At 53.4% G+C, this 24843-nt stretch overlaps 1 protein-coding gene across 1 annotated transcript; it reads right to left on the bottom strand.

Moving 5' to 3' along the window:
• Positions 1-2206: 2206 nt before the first annotated feature.
• On the bottom strand, positions 2207-20904 carry LINGO3 (leucine rich repeat and Ig domain containing 3). Its single transcript, XM_053580881.1, has 2 exons — positions 20811-20904; positions 2207-4650 (listed from the first exon to the last, which is right to left on the bottom strand). Exon 2 carries the CDS (start codon positions 4416-4418, stop codon positions 2640-2642), a length of 1779 nt encoding a protein of 592 aa, XP_053436856.1. The 5' UTR covers positions 4419-4650; positions 20811-20904; the 3' UTR covers positions 2207-2639.
• Between the last annotated feature and the right edge of the window lie 3939 nt (positions 20905-24843).

Genomic DNA, 24843 nt, shown 5'->3' with positions numbered 1-24843 from the left:
CCACGCCCGGCCATCAGTTTTATTTTTATTGGATTTTAACCAAATACAGCAGGGCGGGAGGTGGAGGGCTGAGGGGTCTTGGTACATGTTGGGATGGTGACAGGGAGAAGGGAGGTGGGAAATCCCAATATACTGATGCTCTGTAAACCCTACTGCCACCGAGAATGCATGCCCTCCTGTCTTTGATAATACTAAAGGCACTTGGATGTCATTTTAAGGGGCAACCAGGATCAGGAGGATGCTAGGAAAAAAAATATAGTCAGTTCTACACAACTCAGAGGTGGAGTTTGGGGGTTGTAGGGTCTTCACCTCTCACTCATATCCAGTCCTGCTAGTCCATCTGTAAACTGTGGGACAGGACAGAGGCCTCCAGAGGCTCCCAGCCACAGCTCAGGAAGAACAGACAGGGGTCTCCTTCCAGGTTCCATCTGAATCCTTCCTTCAAAGCCTTCGGGGCTGAGTCACCTTTCTCTTTGGGTGATATCAGAGCAGTCTTGGGGGATCCAGGATTCAAGTCAAGCCATCAGTCCCTTCTGTGGGCCTAGCCTCTGAATACAGGGCAGTGGATTTCACCCTCAGACCCACTTCACAGATGAGGACACTGATGGTCTCAGCAGTCCTTAGTTGCCAACTGAGATTGAAAAGCTGGGTGAGAGCACAGGTGGCACTGAGCCTTCCTATAAAGTTGCTCAGGACACTGTTCTAACCTTCCAGTCAGAGGCAAAGCCCCTTTTTGGCCAAGGTCAGGACCAATGTTTCTTGTGCTCTTTCCCCCAACAATGTCCTGTCACTTGGTCAAGGTGGAGGGTGGGGGCAAGCACTGGGTAGGGGGAGGCTGGCTCCAGGATGGTCCCTGTACCCTGTGGGGTGTCTGAATCCTGAAAAACCTCAGCTCCTGCTTATTAGCCCCAGTGATGGGAAACTCACCACCTGTAGAGCAACAGGGCAGTGACCTTGGGGAAGCTCTTCCTTAACCAGAACTGCAATCTGCCTGTGAGTCCCTGGTCCTAGAACTGTCCCACCCCAAAAGTTGCAGACGAAGGACTTGGGTCCAGGCCTCTCTCAAGCATGAAGTCCTCATTCTGTCTTGTCCCTATCACTGCCCTTGCAGTGCACATAACAGGTACTCCCAATAGCTGCTCATATTCTCTGATCGCATTCCCCATCTAAGCCATGGGTCAGCAAGGACTGGGCATAATGAAGTCACACTTGGGGCTTGTCTGAAGCTGGCTCAGGGTCAGGGCATCTGCCTCTCCTGTGTAGGGTGGGCACCCTCTTGCTAAGAAGCAAGTGGCAACAGGAAGGGTGGTGGAGGAAGCTGGGAAATGGCTTCTCCTAGTGGGCAGTCCTGCTGGGCAGTGGGCCCTGGCAGAAGGAATGATGAAGGGCAGGGCATGGGCCCCATGATAGGAACCACCTGGAGTGTGCTGGGCCCTTCAGGGTGTGGCTGACCTGCTCCAAAGACTTTAACCCAGTCGCCAATGTCTGCTGAGAGACAGTTGGCTCTGTAGGAGCTGGGAGTGAGCTGTGCCTGTCCCAGGTGTGAGCTGTGTCCTTGGTGTGAGCTATGCTTCAGGTCTGGGCTGTGCCTGCTCCAGGTGTAAGCTGAGTGTGTCCTATGTGTGAACTGTGCCTGTCCCAGATGTGAGCTGAGTGTGTCCACAGCATGACCTGTGCTTGTGCCAGGTGTGAGCTGAGTGTGTCCATGGTGTGAGATAAGTGTATCCAGGGAATGACCTGTGCCTGCCCCAAGTGTGAAACAAGTGTGTCCCAGGTGTGAGCTATGTCCCAGGTGTGAGCTGAGTGTGTCCAGGGTATAACCTGTGCCTGTCCCAAGTGTGAGATGACTGTATCCTAGGTATGAGATGAATGTGGCCCTGTGTAAGTTGTACATATCCTGGGTGTGAGGTAAGCATGGCCCAGGAACGAGTTGTTTATGTCCTGGGTATGAACTGTGTGTCCACGTGTGAGCTGTGCTCTCACTAGAGCCCTGTATGCCCCTGTGGTCAGCCCTGGCGCCTAGGGCCTGGTTTGGGGATAAGCTGGATGTGTGGGGAGTATATATTTAACCTCTAGGCTGTGTGCCTGATTATGTCCCGAATGAGAAAATGTATGTGCTCAGGGTGTGTGCCACCCAGATGTAATAGTACCGACTTTCCGTGCATCGTCCCCTTAGGGCCATGAGCCCTTCTGTGGGTCCTGGATGTAGATCATCCCCCCAGGTGTGAAGTGTGCAAAAGGGCTGAGAAGGGATGGGTGTCCTGGGAACAGCTGCAGTGTGTGTCCTGTATGTGGCTTTGGGGCCTGAGGACACTGGGCCATCCTGGGCTGGTAAATGGAAGCCCAGCCCCCCAGCCCTTTACATCCTCTCAACCCCTACCAGCTCAGTGACTGCAGCAGGGGCAGGAAGACGGGTTGAAACCTTTAGAAAATGCTTGAGAAACTGCAAAAGACGCATCCTGATGAAAAACAGTCCTGTGGATGGGTTTACAAAAAAGGGGAAGTTCTTCCAGGAGCTGCCTTGCAGCCACTGCCTCCCCCTCCAGAAAATGCATAGGTGGAAACCAGCCTGGCCCTCCTGGCAGGGCCAGAGCCAACAGTCCCAGTGGGGAAGGGGTAGGGCCGCCCCTGCAGACCCTTCAGATCATTTTCATGTTGAACTTTCGGGCGCCCCCCTGGCCCGCCGCGGCAGCCGGGCCGTCCACCTTGCGGAAGGAGTACTCCACTGAGAAGTTATTCTTGTGTTGCCCGCGGCCACGACTCCACACGAACAGCAGCAGGAAGCAGAAGAGGACCACACCGAGAAAGGTGATGCAGCCCATGGCCGTGGACACCAGGATGGTGGTGAGGTCCAGTGGGGCGCGGGCGGCCGCCTGCGTATCATTGCGGCCCTCGCCCAGGGTCCGGTTGGCCGCCGGCTCGGGCTGCACGGTCAGCGTGGCAAAGTAGGTGTCGTTGCCGCCAGCGTTGGTGGCCACGCAGGTGTAGGTGCCGCTGTCCTGCGGCCGCGCATCCCTGATCTCCAGCGTTCCCCCTGAGAGCACGCGCGCTCGGCCCATGCTGCTGGCTGTCACCGCCCGGTGCTGCGGTGTCACCCAGGCCACGGTGGGCGCCGGCTCGCCCTCAGCGCGGCAGAGGAAGCGAACGTCGTCGCCCGCGGTGGCTGTGACCTGCTGGAGCCGCCGTTCACGGATCTTGGGCTTGCGGCACACGAAGTATTCGAACAGCACCGAATCCGGCAGGTTGCGCAGCGCGTCGCCGCGAACCTCGGCGGGGGTGGCGCAGGCCGGCAGCCGCCCGTCGAAATTGAGGGTCTTGCGGCGCTGCACAATCCACAGCAAGCGACAGTCGCAGGCCAGCGGGTTGCCGTCCACGCGCAGCGTCTCCAGCGTGTTGACCGAATGGAACGTGCTTTCCTCCAGCGTGGACAGCAGGTTGTTGGAGAGGTTGAGCAGGCGAATCTGCCGCAGCCCCAGAAAGGCCTGCGGCTCGACCACAGCCAGCAGGGCTCCAGCCAGATGCAGCTCGCGAAGGCGGACCAGGTCGCGGAAGGACCCGCGCGGCACCGTGCTGATGGGGTTGTGTGACAAGTTGAGGCAGGTCAGGTGTGCCTGGTGGCGAAGCGCGGCGGCCGGCACGGCGGTGATATTGGTGTGGGTGACCGACAGCGAGGTGAGGTTGAGGCCCTGCAGGCTGCCCGCGCCCACCTCCTCCAGCAGCGGCCAGTTGTCAATCTCCAGGTGCAGCAGCCCGGGAAGTTTCCGGAAGTTCTGGTCTTCCAGGGCGGCGATGGCCAAGTGCCGCAGCCGCAGGGCGCCAAGGCCCCGCAGGTGGCCCAGCGACTCTCCGGATAGCGCCGTGAGGTTGCAGCGCTCCAGGGTCAGCTCCTCGAGCGCCAGCAGCCCCGCAAAGGCCCGGCGTGAGATGAACACCAGGTCGTTGTCGCCAACCTCGAGCCTGCGGAGGCTGCGCAAGTCCTGGAAGGTGTAGTCCAGCAGGATGACCAGCTTATTCTCGCTTAGGTCCAACAGGGTGAGGTTGTCCAGGCGTGTGAAGACGCCGGGAGGGATGAGCTTGAGCTGGTTGCCGCGGAGACGCAAGACGCGCAGGCGCGGCAGGTTGGCAAAGGCTCCTGGCTCCACGTGAGCGATCACGTTCTCGCTCAGGTCCAGCTCCTCCAGCGCCGGCAGTGCAGCCAGGTCACCCGGGTTCAGGCAACGGATGCGGTTGCGGCTGAGCTCCAGCACGCGCGTCTCGGCCGGGATGCCGTCGGGCACGGCGGTGAGCCGGCGGCGCGCACAGGCCACGGCGCGCGTCGGGGCCGTGCACTCGCAGCGGGCCGGGCAGCCCCCGGCGGGAGGTGGAGCAGCGGGCAGCAGCAGCAGGTGCAGGCTCAGGACGCACAGCCAGCAGCTCATGGTGCGGGGCCTGGGCCTAGGGCCGCGCCACCATCCTCCTGCGGACCTAAAGGCGGGTGCGGCAGCGTTAGCACCAGCGCCTGCAGTCCCCGACCGGTCCTCCCGGCGCCCCACACCAGCAGGTTCAAGAAGCGCGACTCCACCGCGCCCCCGTAGTGGTGGGATCAGCGTGCAGGAGAGCTGGATACACCGCCACAAAAAACCTGTGCGAGGACGTTCACAGCGGCAGCATCTGTAATAGGCAGAAAGCGGAAGCAGCTCACATATCCATCAACACAACCTGATCCATCCACACACGGGAATATCACTCAGCCACGAAAAGGAGGCTCTGACACGGGCCACAACGTGTATGGACCTTGAGGATCCCTTGTGCTCAGTGAGAGAAGCCAGACACAGAAGGACACACAGTATGTGACTCCATTTATGTGAAATGTCCAGAACAGGCAGATCCACAGAGGCAGGAAGTAGATTAGTGGTGTCAGGGGTTGGGGATAGAGACAGGGTTTCTTTTGGGCTGATGGAGTGTTGTGGCTTGAGATACTGGTTGGTGATGGTTGCAGCACCTTGTAAATCTACTAAAAACTACTGAATCGTACGTTTTAAAAGGCACATTGGGCCGGGCACCGCGGCTCATGCCTGTAATCCTAGCATTCTGGGAGGCCAAGGCAGGTGGATAGCTTGAGCTCATGAGTTGGAGACCAGCCTGAGCAAAAAGCAAGACCCCGTCTCTACTAAAAATAGAAAAAAAATTGAAGCAAGAAGCTCGCTTGAGCCCAGGATTTGGAGGTTGCTGTGAGCTATGATGCCACAGCACTCTACCAGGGCAACAGCTTGAGACTCTGTCTCAAATAAATAAATAAATACATAAAAATAAAAGGTACATTGGGGGCACAATGAACACTGGTTTGGTGATGGGCACATCAAAAACCTTGGTTTAAGCATTACACAAGATATCCATATAACAAAAATACTTGTACACCCTTAATTATTTTTTTTTGAGACAGAGTCTCAAGCTGTCACCCTAGGTGACATGACATCATAGCTCACAGCAACCTCCAACTCTTGGGCTTAAGTGATCCTCTTGCCTCAGTTTTTCTATTTACAGTAGAGATGGGTCTAGCTTTTTACTCAGGCTGGTCTTGAACCCACGACTTCAAGCTATGCACCCACTTGGCCTCCCATAGTGCTAGGATTACAGGTGTGAGCCACCACGCCCAGCCCTTAATTAATTTTATGAAATAAAAAAAACCCAAAAATAAAAGGATGATTTTTATGTTAAATGCATTTTACCTCAATGAGAACATTGCAAAAGGAAGGATTTACTGGAGAGGAACCGATATACAGTGTAAAAAATTTTGTTTATGGCCAGGTGCGGTGGTTTATGCCTGTAATACTAGTACTCTGGAAGGTTGAGGTGGGTGGATTGCTTGAGCTCAGGTGTTCAAGACCAGCCTGAGCAAGAGTGAGACCCTGTCTCTACAAAAAATGGAAAAGTTAGCTGGGCATGGTAGTGCCTGTAGACCCAGCTGCTACCCTGTTTCCCCGAAAATAAGACAGTGTCTTATTTTAAGGTGTGCTCCCAAAGATGTGCTAGGTCTTATTTTCAGGGGATGTCTTATCTTTCCTGAAAATAAGTAGGTCTTATTTTCGGAGGATGTCTTATTTTCGGGGAAACAGGGTAGGAGAATGAGGCAGGAGGATCATTAGACTTTGTCCCAATTTTTTTTATTTGTTTAAAAAACATTTATTCCTCATACTCCAAGCATGACTGGAGATAAAAAAGAGAGAGACAGGAAAAACCAAACATTCATTCAAGGAGTTGGAGGCTACACTGAGCTGTGATTGTGCCACTGCACTCTAGCCTGGGCCATAGAGTGAGACCCTATCTGAAAAAAAAAAAAAATTGAGCATCTACTGTGTACTAGGCTCAAATACACCTGTGAATAAATCAGACAAGGATCCTGCCCTCCTAGGGGTCACATCTGTGGGGTGGGGAAATAAGTAGCTTGAATGGCCCCCAGTCCAAGAGTCCTCACCAGCTAAAGGCCTCCCCCATCTTGTCCTCTCTGTGTTGCCCTGTTTGTCTGTGTGTTCCATCACCTGAAATTTTGATGTATCATAAAGCCCTGCTCATTGTCTTTTCCAAATGGATTGTCAACTCTCCACGGTCTTTGTCTCTCAGAACCTAGACTGTGTGGCACACGACAGTAGCTTGTGTCTATGTGTTCCTGAAATACAGGAAACAGACCTGAGGGGAAGTAGTCTCCTGAAGGCCTATAAGGGTGGAAGGAGGATGTGACTTCAGACTGGGCAAGGTGATATTCTAGCTGAGACCCTGTTAGGGCAGGACTGTGTCTTTCCAAAAGATATGTTCAATTCCTATCCTTTGGTACCTGTGTATGGGGACCTTATTTAGATTTGCAGATGAGATCAGGTTACAATGAGGGTGAGCTAGAGGGGAGCCTTTGTGCAGGGATTGGTGTCCTCATGGCAGGGGAGATATTTGGATGCATGTAGACATGTACACAGAAGCAGAGACTGTAGTGAGTGATGCAGCCACAAGCCAAGTTTTGCCTGGAGTTCCCAGAAGGTGGAAGAGACAAGGACCCTCCCCTGGAGCCTTCAGAAGGAGCACTGTCCTACAGACATCTTGATTTTGGACACTGCCCTCCAGAATGGTGAAAAGACACATTTCTGTTGTTTGAAGGCCCCCAGTTTGTGGTGCTTTGATAGCACCCCCAGTAAACTTGGATCCAAGGGATGAGCAGAAACGTGCCCTGTGGGTGTTTGTGGAAGGAAGGGCATTCAAGGCTGGGGGAACACTCAGTGCAAAGGTCCTGAGGCAGAGTAGGTGGCTGGGAAAACTGTAAAGGGAGTTCATGGGGGGCAGAGGAGGAGGTGAGTTGGGCGGTAAGGGGGAGATGGTGTGGAGCCATGGTGAGTGAAGGAACAGATTATGCCAACATGCCCTTGGTCCCAGCTGTGACTTCCCAGCTGCTTCCATCTCTCCCAGCAGCCTGATGGCCTCCATCCCTACCCCTCACTCTGCTTGGCCAAAGCCCAGCTCCTGGGAAGGGGGGGTGGTCAGAGGTGGGGTCAGGGTGGGGAGGGAGCAGCCAGATGGCAGCTAGACAGCACAGCACAGCCTCTTCTGCTTGGCCATTTCCCCATTAGGTAGGCAGCTATTTTCAGCATCCTAGCAGCTGAAATCCCTAGGGATCCCCCCAGCACCCCTCAGCCCATGCCAGGCTGCTTGTTTCTTCACAGTTCCCACAGTCCCGGCCTGCTGGACCCAGGCTCTACCATCCTCATCTGCTATACAAACCCCTGAGAGGGCAGCTCCTGCCTTCCCTGGCCCTTCCTCAAATTTAAGGTGAGAGCCAACAGGTGCAGAGCTCTGAGTGACTGACCTCTTGCTTAATGCTAGAGATGACATGTATGTAACAGGGGAGATGGTTTGTATTATGCAGATGTAATTAGTTAAGATGAAGTCACAGCAGATTAGGGTGGGCTTTGATCCAGTGACTGGGATCCATATACAACAGAAATATAGACACAGGGTGGTGCCTGTAGCTAAGTGGGTAGGGCACTGGCCACATGCACCGAGTGTGGTGGGTTTGGGCTGGGCCACCTAAAACAACAATGACAACTGCAACAAAAAAAAGAATAAAGAAATATGGACACAGAGACACAAGGAGATGGCTATGCGACAACAGAGGCAGAGACTTGTCTACAAGCCAAGGTACACCAAGGATTGCCAGCAGCTACCAGAAGCCAGAAAGGTCAAGGAAAGATCTTTCCCTGCAAGAGGAAGTCAAACTTTTTAAACAGTGGGCCAGTTCACTGTCCCTCAGACTGTTGGAGGGCTGGACTATAGTTAAAAAAAAAAAAAAACTATGGGGCGGCACCTGTGGCTCAGTGAGTAGGGCGCCAGCCCCATATGCCGAGGGTGGTGGGTTCAAACCCAGCCCCAGTCAAAACTGCAACAAAAAAATAGCCAGGCATTGTGGCGGGCGCCTGTAGTCCCAGCTGCTCAGAGGCTGAGGCAAGAGAATTGCGTATGCCCAAGAGCTGGAGGGTTCAAACCCAGCCCCAGTCAAAACTGCAACAAAAAAATAGCCAGGCATTGTGGCGGGCGCCTGTAGTCCCAGCTGCTCGGAGGCTGAGGCAAGAGAATTGCGTATGCCCAAGAGCTGGAGGTTGCTGTGAGCCATGTGACGCCACGGCACTCTACCGAGGGCGGTACAGTGAGACTCTGTCTCTACAAAAAAAAAAAAAAAAAACTATGAACAAATTCCTATGCACACTTGTACATATCTTAATTTGAAGTAAAAAAACAAAACAGGAACAAATATAATCACACCACCTCCTGTGGCCCACGGGCCATAGTTTGAGGACCCCTGAGCCTTGATTTTGGACTTCTGATCTCCAGAACTTCGAGAGAATCAATTTCTATTGTTTTAAGTCAATAGACTTGAGTGAGTATTGATGCAGTCTTGAGAAAAATTCACATGTAGGACCAGAGCAGGATGAACAAGGAGGTTTTCCTCAGTGTTGTTTGAAACACTGAAAAAACCTGAAACTACCCTCTGTGCCCACCAATAGGGGAGTAGGCAGACCAAGTGCAGCCCACGCTAGGCAGATGCAGGGAGTGTAGATGCTGCTAGGGAAAGGTGGCTGAAGTGCAAACATTGGGGGAAATGGAACTAACCTCAGTTTTCATCTTTAGGAGATCAGTAAAATAAATAGATCCAAACTTGCCATGGAATGAGGGGAGATTCATACATACCAACAGAGACATCCAGCTGAGAAATAACTGTCTGTGTATTTAGGGAGGGGACCGACCTAACCTAAGGGATCGCTCAAATAAGCCATGATCTATGGTTACTTGTGACACACTGGGCCATATGTATCAAGGGGAAAGAAGGCTGAGATATCTTTATATGGGAGAAAAAATAGGAAGGTTGCCAGACAATTACAGATGGTGGAATCCCATTCATGGCAAAATAAAATGAAATGCCAAACTGAGTTCTAGATTTGGGTGGACACGTGTTTATGTGCAGATGTCCAAAAAATGTCTGGGAATTCACACACCACATGGAGTAGCACTGTGATGGCGGGAAGCAAGTTACTGTAGCTGAGAAAATTGAAGGACTCCTGCAGGTAACCAGCTTGGGGACACAGAGGGAGGGGGGATGAGGACTGCACGGAGTCCTCCCACTGGAACTGTCCTTAATCCTGACCTGGACATTGCAGAAAATGTAATCTTTTCACACATCAAACTCCTGCCTCAGGCTGTTTTTCTAGGTCATTCTCTCCCGAGTTTTTGCTCCTGGACAGCACACGCAAAGGCTGTGTCCTGGGAGAGGACAGGAGAGCCAGAACCACTGACGGGTCCCCTATTTCAGCCCCTATCTCACACCTTTGGCAACTTCCTACCTTAAGCCTGTCCTGGGTCCTCTGGCCACCCTCAAGTCCCTGCTCTGCCCTGTGCTTCTCCCTGTGTTCAAGAGGGAACTGCTAGCACTCTGGGAGGCTGAGATGGGTGGATGGCCTGAACTCATGGGTTTGAGACCAGCCTGAGCCAGAGCAAGACCCCGTCTCTAAAAAACTAGCTGGGCTTTGTGGTGGACGCCTGTAGTCCCAACTAGCTGGGAGACTGAGGCAAGAGGATCACTTGTGCCCAAGTGTTTGAGGTTGTTGTGAGCTATGATGCCACGACACTCTACCGAGAGTGACAAAGTGAGACTCTGTCTCAAAAAAAAAAAAAAAAGAAAAAAAGAAAAAGAAAAGAGGGAACTGTACCCTTACCCAGGAATGCAGGATAGAGACACAGTGGCCGACTTCAGAGGGGTTGGTGCCCTGAAGGGGATTTCTTTCAGCCCCCAAAACAGTTGTTTGGTTTGTCCTTTGCTGGGGGAGAATTTCACCACCATTAGATAACATTTAAAGTCTTACTAGCAGCCTACAGACCCAGGTGGACCCTGGCCCCACTCCCACCCCTCCCTTCTTCCCTCTCTCCCCCCCTCACTCTGGTCTAGCCACAGAATGGGCCTCCTGGCTGTGCTCCCAACAGGCCAGGTGCAGTTCTGCCCCAGGGCCTTTGCATGGGCTGTCCCCTCTGCCTGGAAGTGAGCCTTCCCCACAAGGCTCTCTCCCCAACTTCATTTTGGTCTAACCTCAAATGTCACTTCCCTGGTTGCTCTAACAAGGTCTCCACCTGAGTCTTCTTGAAATGCCATTAAAACCCTTGTCAAATGTGAGCATCTCTTCCTGGATAGCACAAATGATGGCATTCAGAGCCCTTGCCCACATCCCTGGCCTAATCCTGGCCACTGTGAACTCCCACCCCTCAGCAGACCTTCATCACCCTGCTGCCTACTGCCCCAGGACCTTTGCACACACCTCCCTCCCATTTCTCCTCCTTTGAACAGACCCTGCCCAACCCTGTACAATGCTGTGCTATGCTCCTTACATCTGGTTTGAGGGGCAACTTTGGGAGTTCAGAGTTGAGGCATCTAATATCATGAACCTCTGTAGGGAGATAGCCACTCCCTTCTTGGACACCAGTGAATCCTTCCTATCAGGGGCAGGGGAAACTTTGGTGTATAACTCAGTGGTCCTTGTACTCTGATACCCCTAGGACACTTGTTAATCTTGTTTTTTAAACAGAGTAAGGACAAAGTCCTGGCAGCTCCTCCATTTAGAACTTAAAACATGGCTGTGTTTTTGCTGAGCTGATATTTATCACCTTCCAAGATACCATAAAGCGGTTTTCCCTCACTTACTGATGCAGTCAATCAGTCAGTCAGTCAACAAACACCTACAGCATGCCAAGCTTTTTCCAGGTGTGGAGGACACAACAGACATTAAGACAAAGAGATCCGGCAGGGCGAGGTGGTTCATGCCTGTAATCCTAGCATTCTGGGAGGCCGAGGCAGGTGGATTGTCTGAGTTCACAGGTTTAAGACCAGCTTGAGCAAGAGCGAGACCCTGTCTCTAAAAAACAGCCGGGTGTTGTGGTGGGTGCCTATAGTCCCAGCTACTCAGGAGGCTGAGGCAAGAGAATCACTTGAGTCCAAGAGTTTGAGGTTGCTGTGAGCTATGACACTACAGCACCCTACCAAGGGTGACAAAGTGAGACTCTGTCTCAGGGGAAAAAGAAAAGAGATCAGCTTTCTTGGAGTACACAGCTAATAAATAAGATAAATACATATACCCTCCCGTGCTTTGGGTGGTGATAAGCTGAGAAAAATAGATCCAGGAAGGGCTATGGTCAGTCTTGAGGGAATAACAATTACGTAATTTACTCAGAAAGTGCTAAGATTGAAAGGAGGTGAGAAAAGAGGTGGGGCAAGTAAAGGATGAGGGACCTAGTTATTAAAGTGCAGTTGTGGTCTTAGAGATGAAAAGGAGCTTTTTCATTTCTGGTTTTTTTTTTTCTGAGACAGAGTCTCACTATGTTGCCTCGGTAGAGTGCTGTGGCGTTACAGCTCACAGCGACCTCAAACTCTTGGGCTTTAAGCGATTCTCTTGCCGCAGCCTCCCAAGTAGCTGAGACTACAGGCGCCTGCCACAATGCCCAGCTATTTTTTTTTTTTTTTTGGTTGTAGTTGTCATTGTTTGGCAGCCTCAGGCTGGATTCGAATCCGCCAGCTCCAGCGTGTGTGGCTGGTATTTGTATGTGCCTAACTGCTGAGCTACAGGCACTGAGCCCAGCTGACTTTTTTTTCACACTCATAAGAATTTTTTACAAAGTAGTTCCCTTAGGATGTAGATAAGGACAAAATCAGGAAGTACTCAAGTAACCAAAGGTCAGGAATCGCTAGGTCATGATGACTGAGATCCGGCAGCAGAAGCACCAGTGGGAGACCTCAGTTCTGATGGCTGTGTGACCTCCAGTGAAAAACATACCCTCTCTGGACCTTACCTGTCAAAACCCAGGCACAAGAACCCTCCAGGGCGTCGGCAGAGCTCTCGCTCTATAATTACTCCTGGGCTGAGGGGATAGCTGATCCCTTGTGCCTGGCTGAGGCCACTTGAGCTGTGACCTAGTTTCTCAACCCTCACCTCTCCCTTCAGGCCAAGCTCTATCATTAACTCTGCAGGGTGCCAGAAGGGTGAGGGGGGAGGAAGCTGTAGCTGGAACTGAAGCCTCTGACATCTCCCCTTAAGAGTCTGGTCCCCCCAACTTGGGAGGAAAGGCTGGTACTTGCAGCAAGGACAGTGGGAAGCTGGACTTCGCCTACAGGGCCTGAGTTTGCTTCCCCTGTGGCCTGAGGGACCTGCATCAGCCTCTTTGGTCTTTCTTCCCCAGACATTCATTGCCTAGGAGGCTGGCCAGCAGCAGGATGGTGGACTTGGGGGGAGGTTTGCCTGGGGCTTTAGCCAAGATGCCTGAGTACCCCTCAATTCTGGCCACTATCAGATGAGGAAGAGGCTGGGTGACTCTCTGGGCTTCTGTCCTGGAGCCCTGTCTTCATGTAAAGTGGAGTTATAAAACTGGGACCCCAAGTTTTAGGATGTTTCTAGGTTACTGTGCAAAGACCAGAAAGAGCTAAGAAAGTTGGCTATCTGTGATGTAGACTGGGCAGGGGCATCATAAGGCACAGGCCTCAAGGCAGGACCCTGCTGAACAGCAAGAGGCTGACTTTGATTCTTTATGTTTCTCTGCCTTTCCTTTTACCTCAGGTTGTGGCCCTGGGAGAGGTGACACCGGAGGGCTGTCTCTCTCTGTTCCCCAGGCCACCCCCTCCCAGGATGCCTGGGGCATCTCCTGTCCTCCTAGGATACAATCACCATCTGTTCACTGATGACTCTTCCTGGTGTGTCTTGGCAACCACATGTCCCCTGAGCTCTGGCCCTAGGGACCTAGCCACATCCCCAACCTCTCCCAAGACAACCCACTGTGTCCCAGCCTCATACCTGGTAGCTACACTGTGCCAACCCCAGTCCCATGCTCCCTCATAAACAGACCAGAATCCTTGCCTACACTCTGGCCTATCTGTTACTTGCAGCTCAACCTCCAAACACAACCCAGACCCCACACCCCAGCAGAAGGAGTTGCTCCTCCTACTTCCAGATTCACTGTTTCCACCTGCAGAATGGGACTGGGGGTCACAGAAGGATTGGATGAGACCCATGAAAATGGGTCCCATGTCAGGGGGACAATCGCCCTGAGCAAGAGCCCTGCTGTTGTTGATGCAGCACAGAGCAGGCATCTCGTGGGCACCCAAAGAAGAAATTACGATTCAGCCTGTTACAGATGGGAAAGCTGAGGCTCAGAGAAGGCAAGCAATGTGCCCAAGGACACACAATATTCAAGAAGCTGCAGGCTCGGTGCCTGTGGCTCAGCAGCTAGGGTGCCAGCTACATACACTGGGGCTGGCGGGTTCGAGCCTGACCCGGGCCTGCCAAACAATGACAACAACAACAACAAAAATAGCCAGGGTTATGGTGGGCGCCTGTAGTCCCAGCTACTTGAGGTGAGAGAATTGCTTAAAGCCCAAGAGTTTAAGGTTGCTGTGAGCAGTGATGCAACAGCACTCTACCAAGGGGGACGTAGTGAGACTCTGTCTCAAAAAAAAAAAAAAAGAAGCTGGGCGACACCTGGGGCTCAGTGAGTAGGGTGCCAGCCCCATGTACCGAGGGTGGTGGGTTCAAACCCAGCCCTGGCCAAACTGCAACAAAAAAATAGCCGGGCGTTGTGGCAGGCGCCTGTAGTCCCAGCTGCTCAGGAGGCTGAGGCAAGAGAATCGCTTAAGTCCAAGAGCTGGAGGTTGCTGTGAGCCGTGTGACATCATGGCACTCTACCGAGGGTGGTAAAGTGAGAGTCTGTCTCTACAAAAAAAAAAAAAAGAAGAAGCTGCAGGAAGGGCCAGGCTCAGTGGCTGATGCCTGTAATCCTTGACTCTGGGAGGTCAAGGCAGGTGGATTGCCCATCTCTAAAAATAGCCAGGCCCTGCCTGTAGTCCCAGCTACTCAGGAGGCTGAGGCAAGAGAATTGCTTATGCCCAGGAGTTTGAGCTTGCTGTGAACTATGATGCCACAGCACTCTACCATGGTGACAAAGACCACATGCCCCATGCTCCTCCAATGGCTCTCCCAGGGCTGGGGCGACTCCACCCTCTATGGGACCCTGACTTCTCTGCACTCTGCACTAAGGCCCCCGTCTGGCAGAGCCATGAAGCCCGCAGGAGCTGCCCTGGCTAAGCGAGGCTCCTTTCTCTTGTGCTGGCCTCGTGGCCTTTTATGGCCCCACCACAAAAGCATCAGGGCCAGTGAGCCCAAGGGCCAGCTCAGCAGATGTTCGGTGACATAACTGGGGGCCAAGGAGCCTCTGGAGCTGGTCTATACCCATGTTTCCTCAGTTCCAGCCCTGGGTACCCTCCTCCCTCGGCTGAGGGTGGGGTCCGTGTTGGGGTTGAGCCCATGACCCACAGGGGTCCTGCTCTATGGCTAGTGCCACCAAAGAAAAGTCCTCAAGCATGTGGATTGAACATTTCCAGAATCCCAGGCCTGTGCTAAGTATGCTACATACCAGACCCCCTGAATGCGTTAGGCCCTCACCCCTAGGTCTGGGGCCCTCAACAACTCCCACTTTCCAGATGAAGAAACTGAGGCTCCCAGATAAACAAGAGACTCGCCCAAGCCACTACCAAATGTTTATCAAGAACTTCCTGGCTTGGCACCTGTAGCTGAAGCAGCTAAGGCACCAACCACATATACCAAAGGTGGTGTGTTTGAACCCAGGCCAGGCCTGCCAAACAACAATGACAACTACAACCAAAAAGTAGCCGAGCATTGTGGTGGGCACCTGTAGTCCCAGCTATTTGGGAGGCTGAGGCAAGAGAATCGCTTAAGCCAAGGATTTGGAGGTTGCTGTGAGCTATGATGCCTCAGCACTCTACCCAGGGCGACAGCCTGAGGCTCTGTCTCAAAAAAAAAAAAAAAAAAAACAACTTCCTATATGCCAGGTCCTGGGGTTCATTCATCTCTCTTCCACGAGCTGGGAATACAATGGGGGACAGGGAAGTGCAGAAAATCCCTGTCCTTAAGGAGCTTAGGTTGTGTCACAGTGATACACAATGAAATAAGTATATGGTGCATCAAAGCTGGACACAGTGGCGTGCCTTTTGCCCCAACATTTTGGGAGGCTGAGATGGGAGAAGGATTGCTTGAGGCCAGGAGTTTAAGACCAGCCTGAGCAACATAGAAAGACCTTGTCTCTACAAAAGAAATAGAAAAATTAGCCAAGCATAGTGGCAGGTGGCTGTAGTCCCAGTTACTTGGAGGCTGAGGCAGGAGGATCACTTGAGCCCAGGAGTTTGAGGTTGCAGTGAGCTGTGATGACACCAAAGCACTCCAGCCTGGGCAACAGAGAGAGACCCTGACTCTCTTAAAAGGAAAAAAAAAAGAAGACGACGAAAACATATGGCATATCAGTTGCTAATAAATGCTATGGCAGGAGGGGACAGCTGTGTCCCTGGGTGATGTCAGCTCCTCAGCTCTGTGCCCCGCCATTCACAGGCATCAAGCTAGAGCTGGGGCCAGTGGCTGAGGACCTTCCTGCCTGCCCTCCCCACCAAGGGGCATACCCCAAAAGGGCCAGGCTGCCCATCTGTCCCCATAGAGTCTTGCTCAGGCCTTCACCTTAGGGAGAGTCCATTGCTTGGGCTTAGGGGTCCAGGTGATGCAGTATCGGCCCCTATGGACAGACTATGCATGTTTCAAGGACAAAGCCTCATTACCATGCACGACAAGCTGCAGCAGAGGCCGCAAAGGCCTTTGGCAGGGGGGCCAGGCTGAGTGCCAGGAATGCCCTTGGTGGTTGTGGGCAGGAGTCAGGGGCCTGCCCCGACACTGATCACATTCCAGGACTCGAATCCTTCTGAACTCCAGTATGTGCACCGTCCTGGGCTGGTGCGGGGAGCACAGGGCAGTACATGCAGACCATGGCCTCCAGCCTGTGTGAAGTGCATGTCCCCCTCATTCCAAGTACTCCATTCAGTGCTTTTTAGCACATTTAGAGTTGTGCAACTATCACCACTATCTAATTCCAGAACATTCTCATCACCCGCACAAGAAGCCCCATCCCTATCAGCAGTCACCCTCACCCAGCCCCTGGTGACCATGAATTCATGTCCTGTCTCTGTGGATCTGCCTGTTCTGGACATTCACATAAGTGGAATCTCAAACCCCGTGTCCTTCTGTGTCTTCTTCTCTTACTGAGTAGAATGTTGTGTGGACAGATAAGAATCACCCCAACAGGGCAGCGCCTGTGGCTCAAAGAGTAGGGCGCCGGTCCCATATGCCGGAGGTGGCGGGTTCAAACCCAACCCCGGCCAAAAACCACAAAAAAAAAAAAAAAGAATCACCCCAACAAATAAAGTAGATCATTTGGGAAAGTGCTGAGGAGGAAACACTTCAGGGAGTTGAGGGTCTATTCTGGTCTGTCACTTTGTTCAGTGTGGCCAGGGAAGGGCAGTCTGAGCTGAGACCTGGACAGTGAGCAGGAACCAGTCTGGCAAGGTGCAGGGAACAGCATTCTAGGTGGAGGGAACAGTGTTCAGGTGCAGGCAGATCCATAGGGAGGCTGGAGGTGGGGATGTGTCTGAGTTTAGGGGGTGGGTGTTGGGTAAAGGGTAAAATCTCACAGGGAACTGAAGCCATGGTAAGGTGTTCAGACTTGATTCTATGAGCAATGGGGAGCCATGGAGGATGCTAAGAAAGAGCATGACATGATATGAGCTGCAGTGTAAAGATATGTCAAAATCCATGTGGTGTGACCCTAGGTCACCTTACCTCACCTTGTTTCCTGACTAGAGCCCTCACTATACCCCTCTCCACGCAGAGCTGTTGTATATGCAGGGCTCAGTGATATCGGGTGACTGAAGCATGGGATCAGGGGAGGCGGAATTGCAAACCCAGTATCCATTCCACTTTAGGACTCCGGGACTCAGGTCTCTACCTGAGCTAGCCACTGACTGCCTTGGGCAGAGGCAGTTAACTCTCTGAGCCTCAGTTTCCTTGTCTGCACAACTGCCTCCCTGGGCTGACACAGGAACAAGAGAGAAGTCATCTAAGAAGGTTCTGATGGATTGACACTTTCTGGACAAGTCTCCCTTGGGTATTGGCTGGGGTCAGGAACGCTGAGTTCTAGGCCCTGTGCTGATCCTGGCCAAGTCCTCATCTCATTCATTCAATAAGCATTTAACGGGCGCCGGTTGTATGCCAGGCACTGTTCTTGCTATTAAAGGAAATAGCAATGAACAAAACAGACAAAACCCCACCATTCTGTCTACAGGGATTTTGAACTATGGCCTCCTCATGGACATCACCGTCCTAATCCCCGGATATATCACCTCATATGGCAGAAGAGGCAGGTGGGAACTCTGAGATGGAAGATCATTCTGGATTACTGGGGGAGGGGGGGAGTATCCCCACAGGGTCCTCAGAAGGCAGGAGGGTCAGAGGCAGAGAGAGACTGGAAGATGCTATCTTGCTGGCTCTGAAGGGGAAGGAAGGGGCCCTGAGCCAAGGGATGTGGCAGCCTCTGATGCTGGAAAAGTGGGAGAAGGGCTCTCCCCTGGAGCCCCCAGGAGGGACCAGCCCTGCCACACCTTGACATTAGCCCAGTAAAGCCCAGATAGGACTCTGACCTCCAGAAGTGTGAGATAACAAAGGTGTGTAGTTCCAATCATTTGTGGTGACTGCTACAGCAACGAAGGGAAGCTTATGCGTACAAGGTCATGTGTCATGAATATGGAGGGGGCACGGGCCTCCTAGAGATGTGCACCTGCTTCCTGGACCTTGGAAGGTGGGAGGTGCTGATCTCCCTTGGTGTCTGCCACCTGCATTAGCTGCAGTGCAGGCACCTGCCTAGGACATCACCCAGATCTGCCCAAGGCATAAGGAAGGCAGATCTTATGTGCTTCCTTATGCCCCGAGCTGCCTCCAATATTGATCCTGGACTGATTTGCCAGGAAGCTCTTAGCCCAAGTGGTGGCAGAGTGTGGCTAGGGGCACCCGGGTTCCTCTCCTTGAACCTCCTTGATGCCTGGCTGGGGGGCAGCTCCCTCCATCCGCCCTGGTCAAGCCCTAGCCCTTTCTGTCTGTCTCCTCTGTTCCAAGCAGACCTTGCTCCCCTGGGCTGGTCCCCACCAAAGTTATGTTAGACATATCCTCCCTCTGATCCCACTCAGGGCAGGGGATGCTGACACCTCCCTCAAGAAAGACTGAACCTATAGGAGGTCAGGGAGACAGAAGCTTAACAGCTGGCCCTTCTGTCCTCAGGCCCTCCACTATAATCGGGGCAGTGGGAATATGGAGAGTGTAGTCTGGAAGTTTCCCCCATTTGAGCTTCTAAGACAGAAGTAAGAGGAGGGGGCCCAGCCCCTGGCAGTGCCCGGACCTCTGAGGTATACTTTTGGGGACACATTGTAGGTCCCCCAGGATTGGTGCAATCTATGTCCTAGATCTGGGTCCTCCCGGGGCTTCATCCATGAAATTCATTAAGCCCTAATTAGCTTCCATCTGCTGTTAGTCCCTGTCAACCCCTCTGGGAGATGGAGCTCTCAACCCACTTTCCTTGTCAGCCTGTGTATGGGAGCTACAGACTACCCTCTACAGGCAGGGCCCCCAGATCTGGAAACACTTTTGGAGCGCCCACTGTATACTCTGGCCACTTCACCCACTGGTTCAGCCCTGAGGGTGGAGATAATGAAACTCATTCTGGAGAAAAGGAGACTAAGGGTCAGAGGGGGCCCCAGCTGGAGACAGTCAGCATTTGAACCTAAATCTGATGCCACCTCCTACCCACAAAATCCCAGCTCCCCGAGGCTTGACATGTGGTGGTGGGTGGGTTGATGAGGCCCACCTGGGACAAACTTTGCTAGGAAGTTCTCTGGGAGGCTCTCTACCTGGTGACTAGGTGGTGACTCAGGGACACCAGGGAATGACAGCATGGTGGGAAGAGACATCAAACTGCCACTTCAGATCTCCTTTCTATTTGCACTCACCAAGGAACCTATAGATCATGGGCTTAAGCTGGGGGTGGACAGCAGTGGCCACCCCCACTATACAGACGAGAACACTGAGACTCACCAGGTATGGCAGGGCTGGTGTCATAACCAGCATGACCCTTAGGACTGCCCCATGTCTGTCGAGCACCTGTTTTCTGGCAGCACCTGGCTAGGGGCTTAAGGGGCATGTCTCATTTAATCCTTTGTCAGGTAAATCCAAGAGAAGAGAAGTCATTTGCCCAAAGTCATGGCCCAGCCTCATGACAGACAATCCCTCACTCTTCCTTCACACACCATCAAACCCTTCCCATGCTCCGCACCTCTTCCAGGAAGCCCTCCTAGGTTGCTCTGGTCTCACAGCTCTGGTGTTTCCAAAGGTCCTGCCCAGCCCTAAAAGGTGCCCCCACCCTCAGAGCAGCCCTCCGCCTGCTAGATGCCTCCTTCCCACCCCTGCCAGAAGCAAGACGTTCTCAAGCATAGCTGTGTGCATATGCGTTCATCAGGGACCATTTGCTACAAATGCAGGTACTGGGGCCCATCCTCTCAAGAAGTTCTGATTCCTCAGAAATGGGTCTGGGACATCTGCATCTTTAGTGCCCAAGGCACATGTGCAAAAACCAAGCCACAATGTGGTCTCCAAATTAAGGACTCAAGTGTTGTCTTGTGTCCAGATGGAGGCACAATGTGCTGTAGCCCCAAACTTGTTGAATGGCGTCCAGGTGCCTTCACTGGCCAGATCCCAGAGGCCCAGGGGCACCCAGGCCCAGCCTTAGGGGATGGAGAGAAGCCCCTACCATGGCTTGGCACTGCCTGGATACAGGCCCATTGAACAGGGGGCTCAGCCTTGTGCCTCCAAATCCCTCCCAGCCAGACTGAGCTGTCTCAGCTCTGGGGATGGGGCAGGTTCTGGTGTGGACCCCAAACAGCCTGTTGGCCTTCCTGCTCCAGCACCCCGAGACTAGACCAGATCCGCCTGAGGGAGAAAGGAAGGTGCAGGGCTGAGGCTCCATCCAGACGGCCCTCACACCCCAGACCCAAGCAGGTACCCCTCATCCGCTCTGAAAGAAGACGCGTCCTCCCGGTATCACCACTGCTCAGGGGAAATGCCCACCCGGTTCCCCGCTCCTTGGCGCCCCAGGGCAGGTGCGGGGGTACCCCAGCGTGGGGAGTTGGACCCCAAAGTTTCCAGGGGAAGCGTCGGGGGCCTGGCGAGGAGCGATGCGCCGGGAAGGGACGCGCGGTGCGAGTCTCCTCGGCCCAGGATGGGGGCGCAGAAGAGGGGCTACGGGCTACAGAGGCGCGGGGTACAAGGAGTGGTGTCTCCGGCCTGCCGGTGCGCCCTGCTCGGGCCCCGCGTGCGGCTACTCACCTGGGCAGCTCCGCCGCGGACACGGCGCGGGCTGCGACGCGGGGGCCGCCCGGAGCCGACTCAAGCCGCCACCGCCACCACCGCCGCCGCCGCCGCCTCCTCCTGGGTTCCGCCGTGCGCGCGCCCGCTGCGCGCTCCCTCAGCTGGCCTCCCCTGCACGCATGGCGGGAGCGCGCGGGGGCTGCTCCGGGGCGCGCGCGCGGCTGTGTTGGCCGCAGGTGTGCGGTGACACGTGGGGCGCAGGTGCCTGGGGTACCGGCCCAGCCCGCAGCCAGGACGCATGCCAGGGCTGCTCGTAGGGGTCTGTGGGCAGACTCAGCATGTGCACTGCCGGTACTCTGTCAGAGAACCCTCTGTCCTTGTGGCCTTGGCGGGTCTGCCAGCACTGCCCTGCAAGAGACCCAGAGGCTCCCCATGTGCCGCAGGGTGTCCCTTCTGGAACCTGTCACCACCTCCTCTATTCCTCTCTCACTCCAGGCCTTCAATACTTGCACCTGGACACCTGTCCCAGATCAGCCTTGGGGTTCACTCATAAGAGGAAGCTTAGCCACTAGGCTCCAGAACCTTGTGTGGCTCCCTATTGCTCTGGGATCCTGTCTATATTGCACATATGCCTTTGGATCTGCCCATTCCACCTCCTCCCATTCTGGTCCTCAAGGTCCCCTGGTTGGTGCCCTATTTCCTTGGGGTCATGTTCCACTGGTTTCAGGGCCTTTGGACTTGCTGTTCCTTAACCTGATTGCCAATCACTGTATTTGTCTAATCTGGCTTGTCACCACCACCACCACCACCCGCCCCATTCAGATGGACAAACACGAAGTGCTTAGTGTTTGTAGAAAGAATGAGTTTTTATAGTCAGCCACAGGTTTGGGGAGCCATGGGTACCCCCATACTTGGGAACTTCAACAAGAGTGGGGGCCCAGTCTCATCTGATGACAGGCATCCTTTCAAAGGAAATGCCAAGAACCACTGAATGTCAAGATGAATTGTTCCTATTCCCACCCCCAAACTGGGATACTGTGGGGCCTGAGGGGGAGCAAGTTAGGGCAGGAGTGGGATCAGGAGTGGGGCATCCTAATCCCCAGGACAGTATCTGCCCCAGTATCTGCCCAGCAGACCATGTAGGGGCTCACACTGCAGAGTCTGGCTTGGGAGGTAGGATGTTCCATGGTGGGCGTGGTGGTACAAGGTCAGATTTTAGTATAATCTGCCCTCCATTATATTAAAAACATCAGCTGAGAATCACCATTTTCTCAGCATGGGGGTTTGATCCTTGCTGCATCTTAACTGTCACAGGTGGACACTTTTATTATTCCCATTTCTCAGATGAATAGACCAAGGCTCAGAGATGCCATTTGTCCCAAGCAAGGGGTTGGAAGGCTGGCTACTTCCAGAGCCTGGCCATGTAACTCCTTCACCCTGCCTGCCCTGCAGTCCTCCCCACCCTCTGCATCCTCCCAGTGGCTTTGGTCGTGGCTTGGCATCCACTCAGCCACCTGTGACTCAAGCAGGCTTGGATCCCAGACTGTCGCGTTGGCTGGAGTCCCAGAAACCACATCCTGGGAGGCTGCAGGCCAGTGCTCCTATGGGATGCTGCAGGGAGAGCAGTTCCCTTTTTGGCTCTGGAGAGGCTTGGAAGGACCACATGACCCCCTCCTGCACCTCCTCCCCCACTGGCCAGCCTAGAGAAGGTACATGGTGGTGCCACTGTGCTGTGTGACCTCAGGGTTGCTTCCTCTCTCTGGTCTTCAGTTTCTCCCTCTGAAAAATAACTTCCTGATCTCTGCCTCTTGGGGCTCTTGGAGGAAGGCATTCATTGAGCATCTACTGTGTACCAGGCGAAGCTCTGGAGGGAGAAAACACATCAAGGAACAAGGGGAGCAGATGCACAAAATAATCACAAAAAGGGGATGGGAAAGACAGCAGAGGTATCTAATGCCCAACCTCAGCCAGGTTTAGGGTGGCTCCCCAAGAGAGGACACTTGCTTTGAGTCCTGGAGGGTGAAGGACATTAGCCAACTGCCTTTGTTCAAGTCTAGGTCCTGCCATACCCTGGCTGTGTGATTACAGAGGACTTCCTTCCAGCCTGTTCCCTGTACAATGGGGACAGGAGCAGTTCTCATCCTCCAGGGTCCCCAGTGATAGAGGGGCACACCAGGGAGCTTGCTGGGTCCAGGAACATGGCTGTGGCTGAAGGGCTGGGTTGAGACCTCAGGGTGGAGACAGATGTCTGCTCTGCCACCCCCATCTACCTCTCAACTCATGCAAGTCTCTGTCTTTCCCAGCCTCCTGGACCTTCCTGTTAAGATATTCTGTAATTGGGCCAGGTGCGGTGGCTCACGCCTATAATCCTAGCACTCTGGGAGGCCGAGGTGGGTGGATTGCCTGAGCTCATGGGTTTGAAACCAGCCTGAGCAAGAGCAAGACCCAATCTCTAAAACTAACTAGTTGTTGTGGTGGGCACATGTAGTCCCAGCTACTTGGGAGGCTGAGGCAAGAGAATCGCTTGAGCCCAAGAGTTGGAGGTTGCTATGAACTATGACACTCTATGGAGGTGTGAACCATGGCACCCTACGGAGGGCAACAAAGTGAGACTGTGTCTCAAAAAAAAAAAAAGATATTCTGTAATTTTGTAAATTATGCTGTGTGTTTCTGCCCTCCTCCTTCATTGTTGTGTCTCTGGCACCTAACACACAGAGCAGGTGTCCGATAAAAGCTGGTTAAATGCATGAATGATCCACAGACATTGAAGGGGATAGAGTTTGTTCCCAGGATCAGGGTTTCTGGGGGTCTGAGCAGTTTCCCTAGAAGTGCTCACTGCTCCCAGGAATCACTGCCTTATTTCTCTCTTTCTTTCCTTGGCCAGTGCCTGCTAGAGGCAGGGAACCATGCCTGGGCCCAGTATGGACCTGGCCACATAGTAGATGCTCAGCAAATGAGGAGAATATGCAGGTTATAGGATAAAGAAGGTGGGTTTGAAGTCTGGTGGAATATCCCAGGCTGGGCTGCTCTTGGCTGCTGGATAACCTTGGAGCAGCCCTTGCTCTCTCTGGACCCATCATTCCAGGTGGGTGTCCCCCCTTCCTGCCTAAGAATTGCCCTGGGTGGGTGTGGGGGGCAGGGGAGGGGGACACGGCCCAAGTTAGAGCCTCCCAGGCACTGGGGTGGTAGTACCTGGTTGCCAAGGTTACGACCACCTGGGATGGGAATGTTGCCATGGAGACGGACCACCTGGGCGGAAAGGGCGGCCCCTCCCACACAAAAAGCCTTGCAAGTGGGCAGGGAGGCGGCTGCCTGCCTAGGGGGCTTCTAAGGAGGGGCTCTTCCCAGGGAACGCCAGCAGGAGGACTTACATGGCAGGAATTATTTCTAAAATTAAAAATCCTCCTCCTCTTGCCCTCTCTCTCCAGCATGATGCAAGGGATCAGGTGTGGTGGTCACAGGCCTGTGGTGACAGGCTGTGGGGGCAGGTAGCTGGTGAGCCTCAGGTGTGGCCCCAGACAGGGGTTCCCTCTCTGTAAGTGGGGGTATAGTCATCAGTTTCTGGGAGGAAAATGCTGGGAGTAATTGAAGCCTTGAACTCCAGAGGCCTGGGGTCCAGCCCCAGGTTTGCCTGTGTGACAGGAGGCTAGTGACCTAACCTCTCTGAGCCCCAATATCCTCATTCATAAAGCGAGAATAATAATAACCAACTCCTGGCGGTGCCCATAGCTCACATACAATGAAGCTGGTGGGTTCGAATCCGACCAGGGTCAGAAAAAAAAACAACAATGACAACTGCAACAACAAAAAAATTGGCCAGGCTTTGTGGTGGGCACCTGTAGTCCCAGCTACTTGGGAGGCGGAGGCCAGAGAATCACTTACGCCCAAAAGTTTGAAGTTGCTGTGAGCTGTGATGCCACAGTACTCTACCGAGGGCAACATAGTGAGACTCTTTCAAACAAACAAACAAACAAAACAAAGAACAACTCCTTATTGCTTTGGCGAGGATTAAATGGTTAGAGCATTTTTTTTTTTTTTGAGACAGTCTCAC

The sequence above is a fragment of the Nycticebus coucang genome, chromosome 2 (genome assembly GCF_027406575.1).
Source record: "Nycticebus coucang isolate mNycCou1 chromosome 2, mNycCou1.pri, whole genome shotgun sequence".
In the NCBI taxonomy this organism is placed as follows: Eukaryota; Metazoa; Chordata; class Mammalia; order Primates; family Lorisidae; genus Nycticebus; species Nycticebus coucang.
The sequence above is the reverse complement of the archived record's forward strand: the minus strand, read 5'-3'. Positions and strand labels throughout refer to the sequence as shown.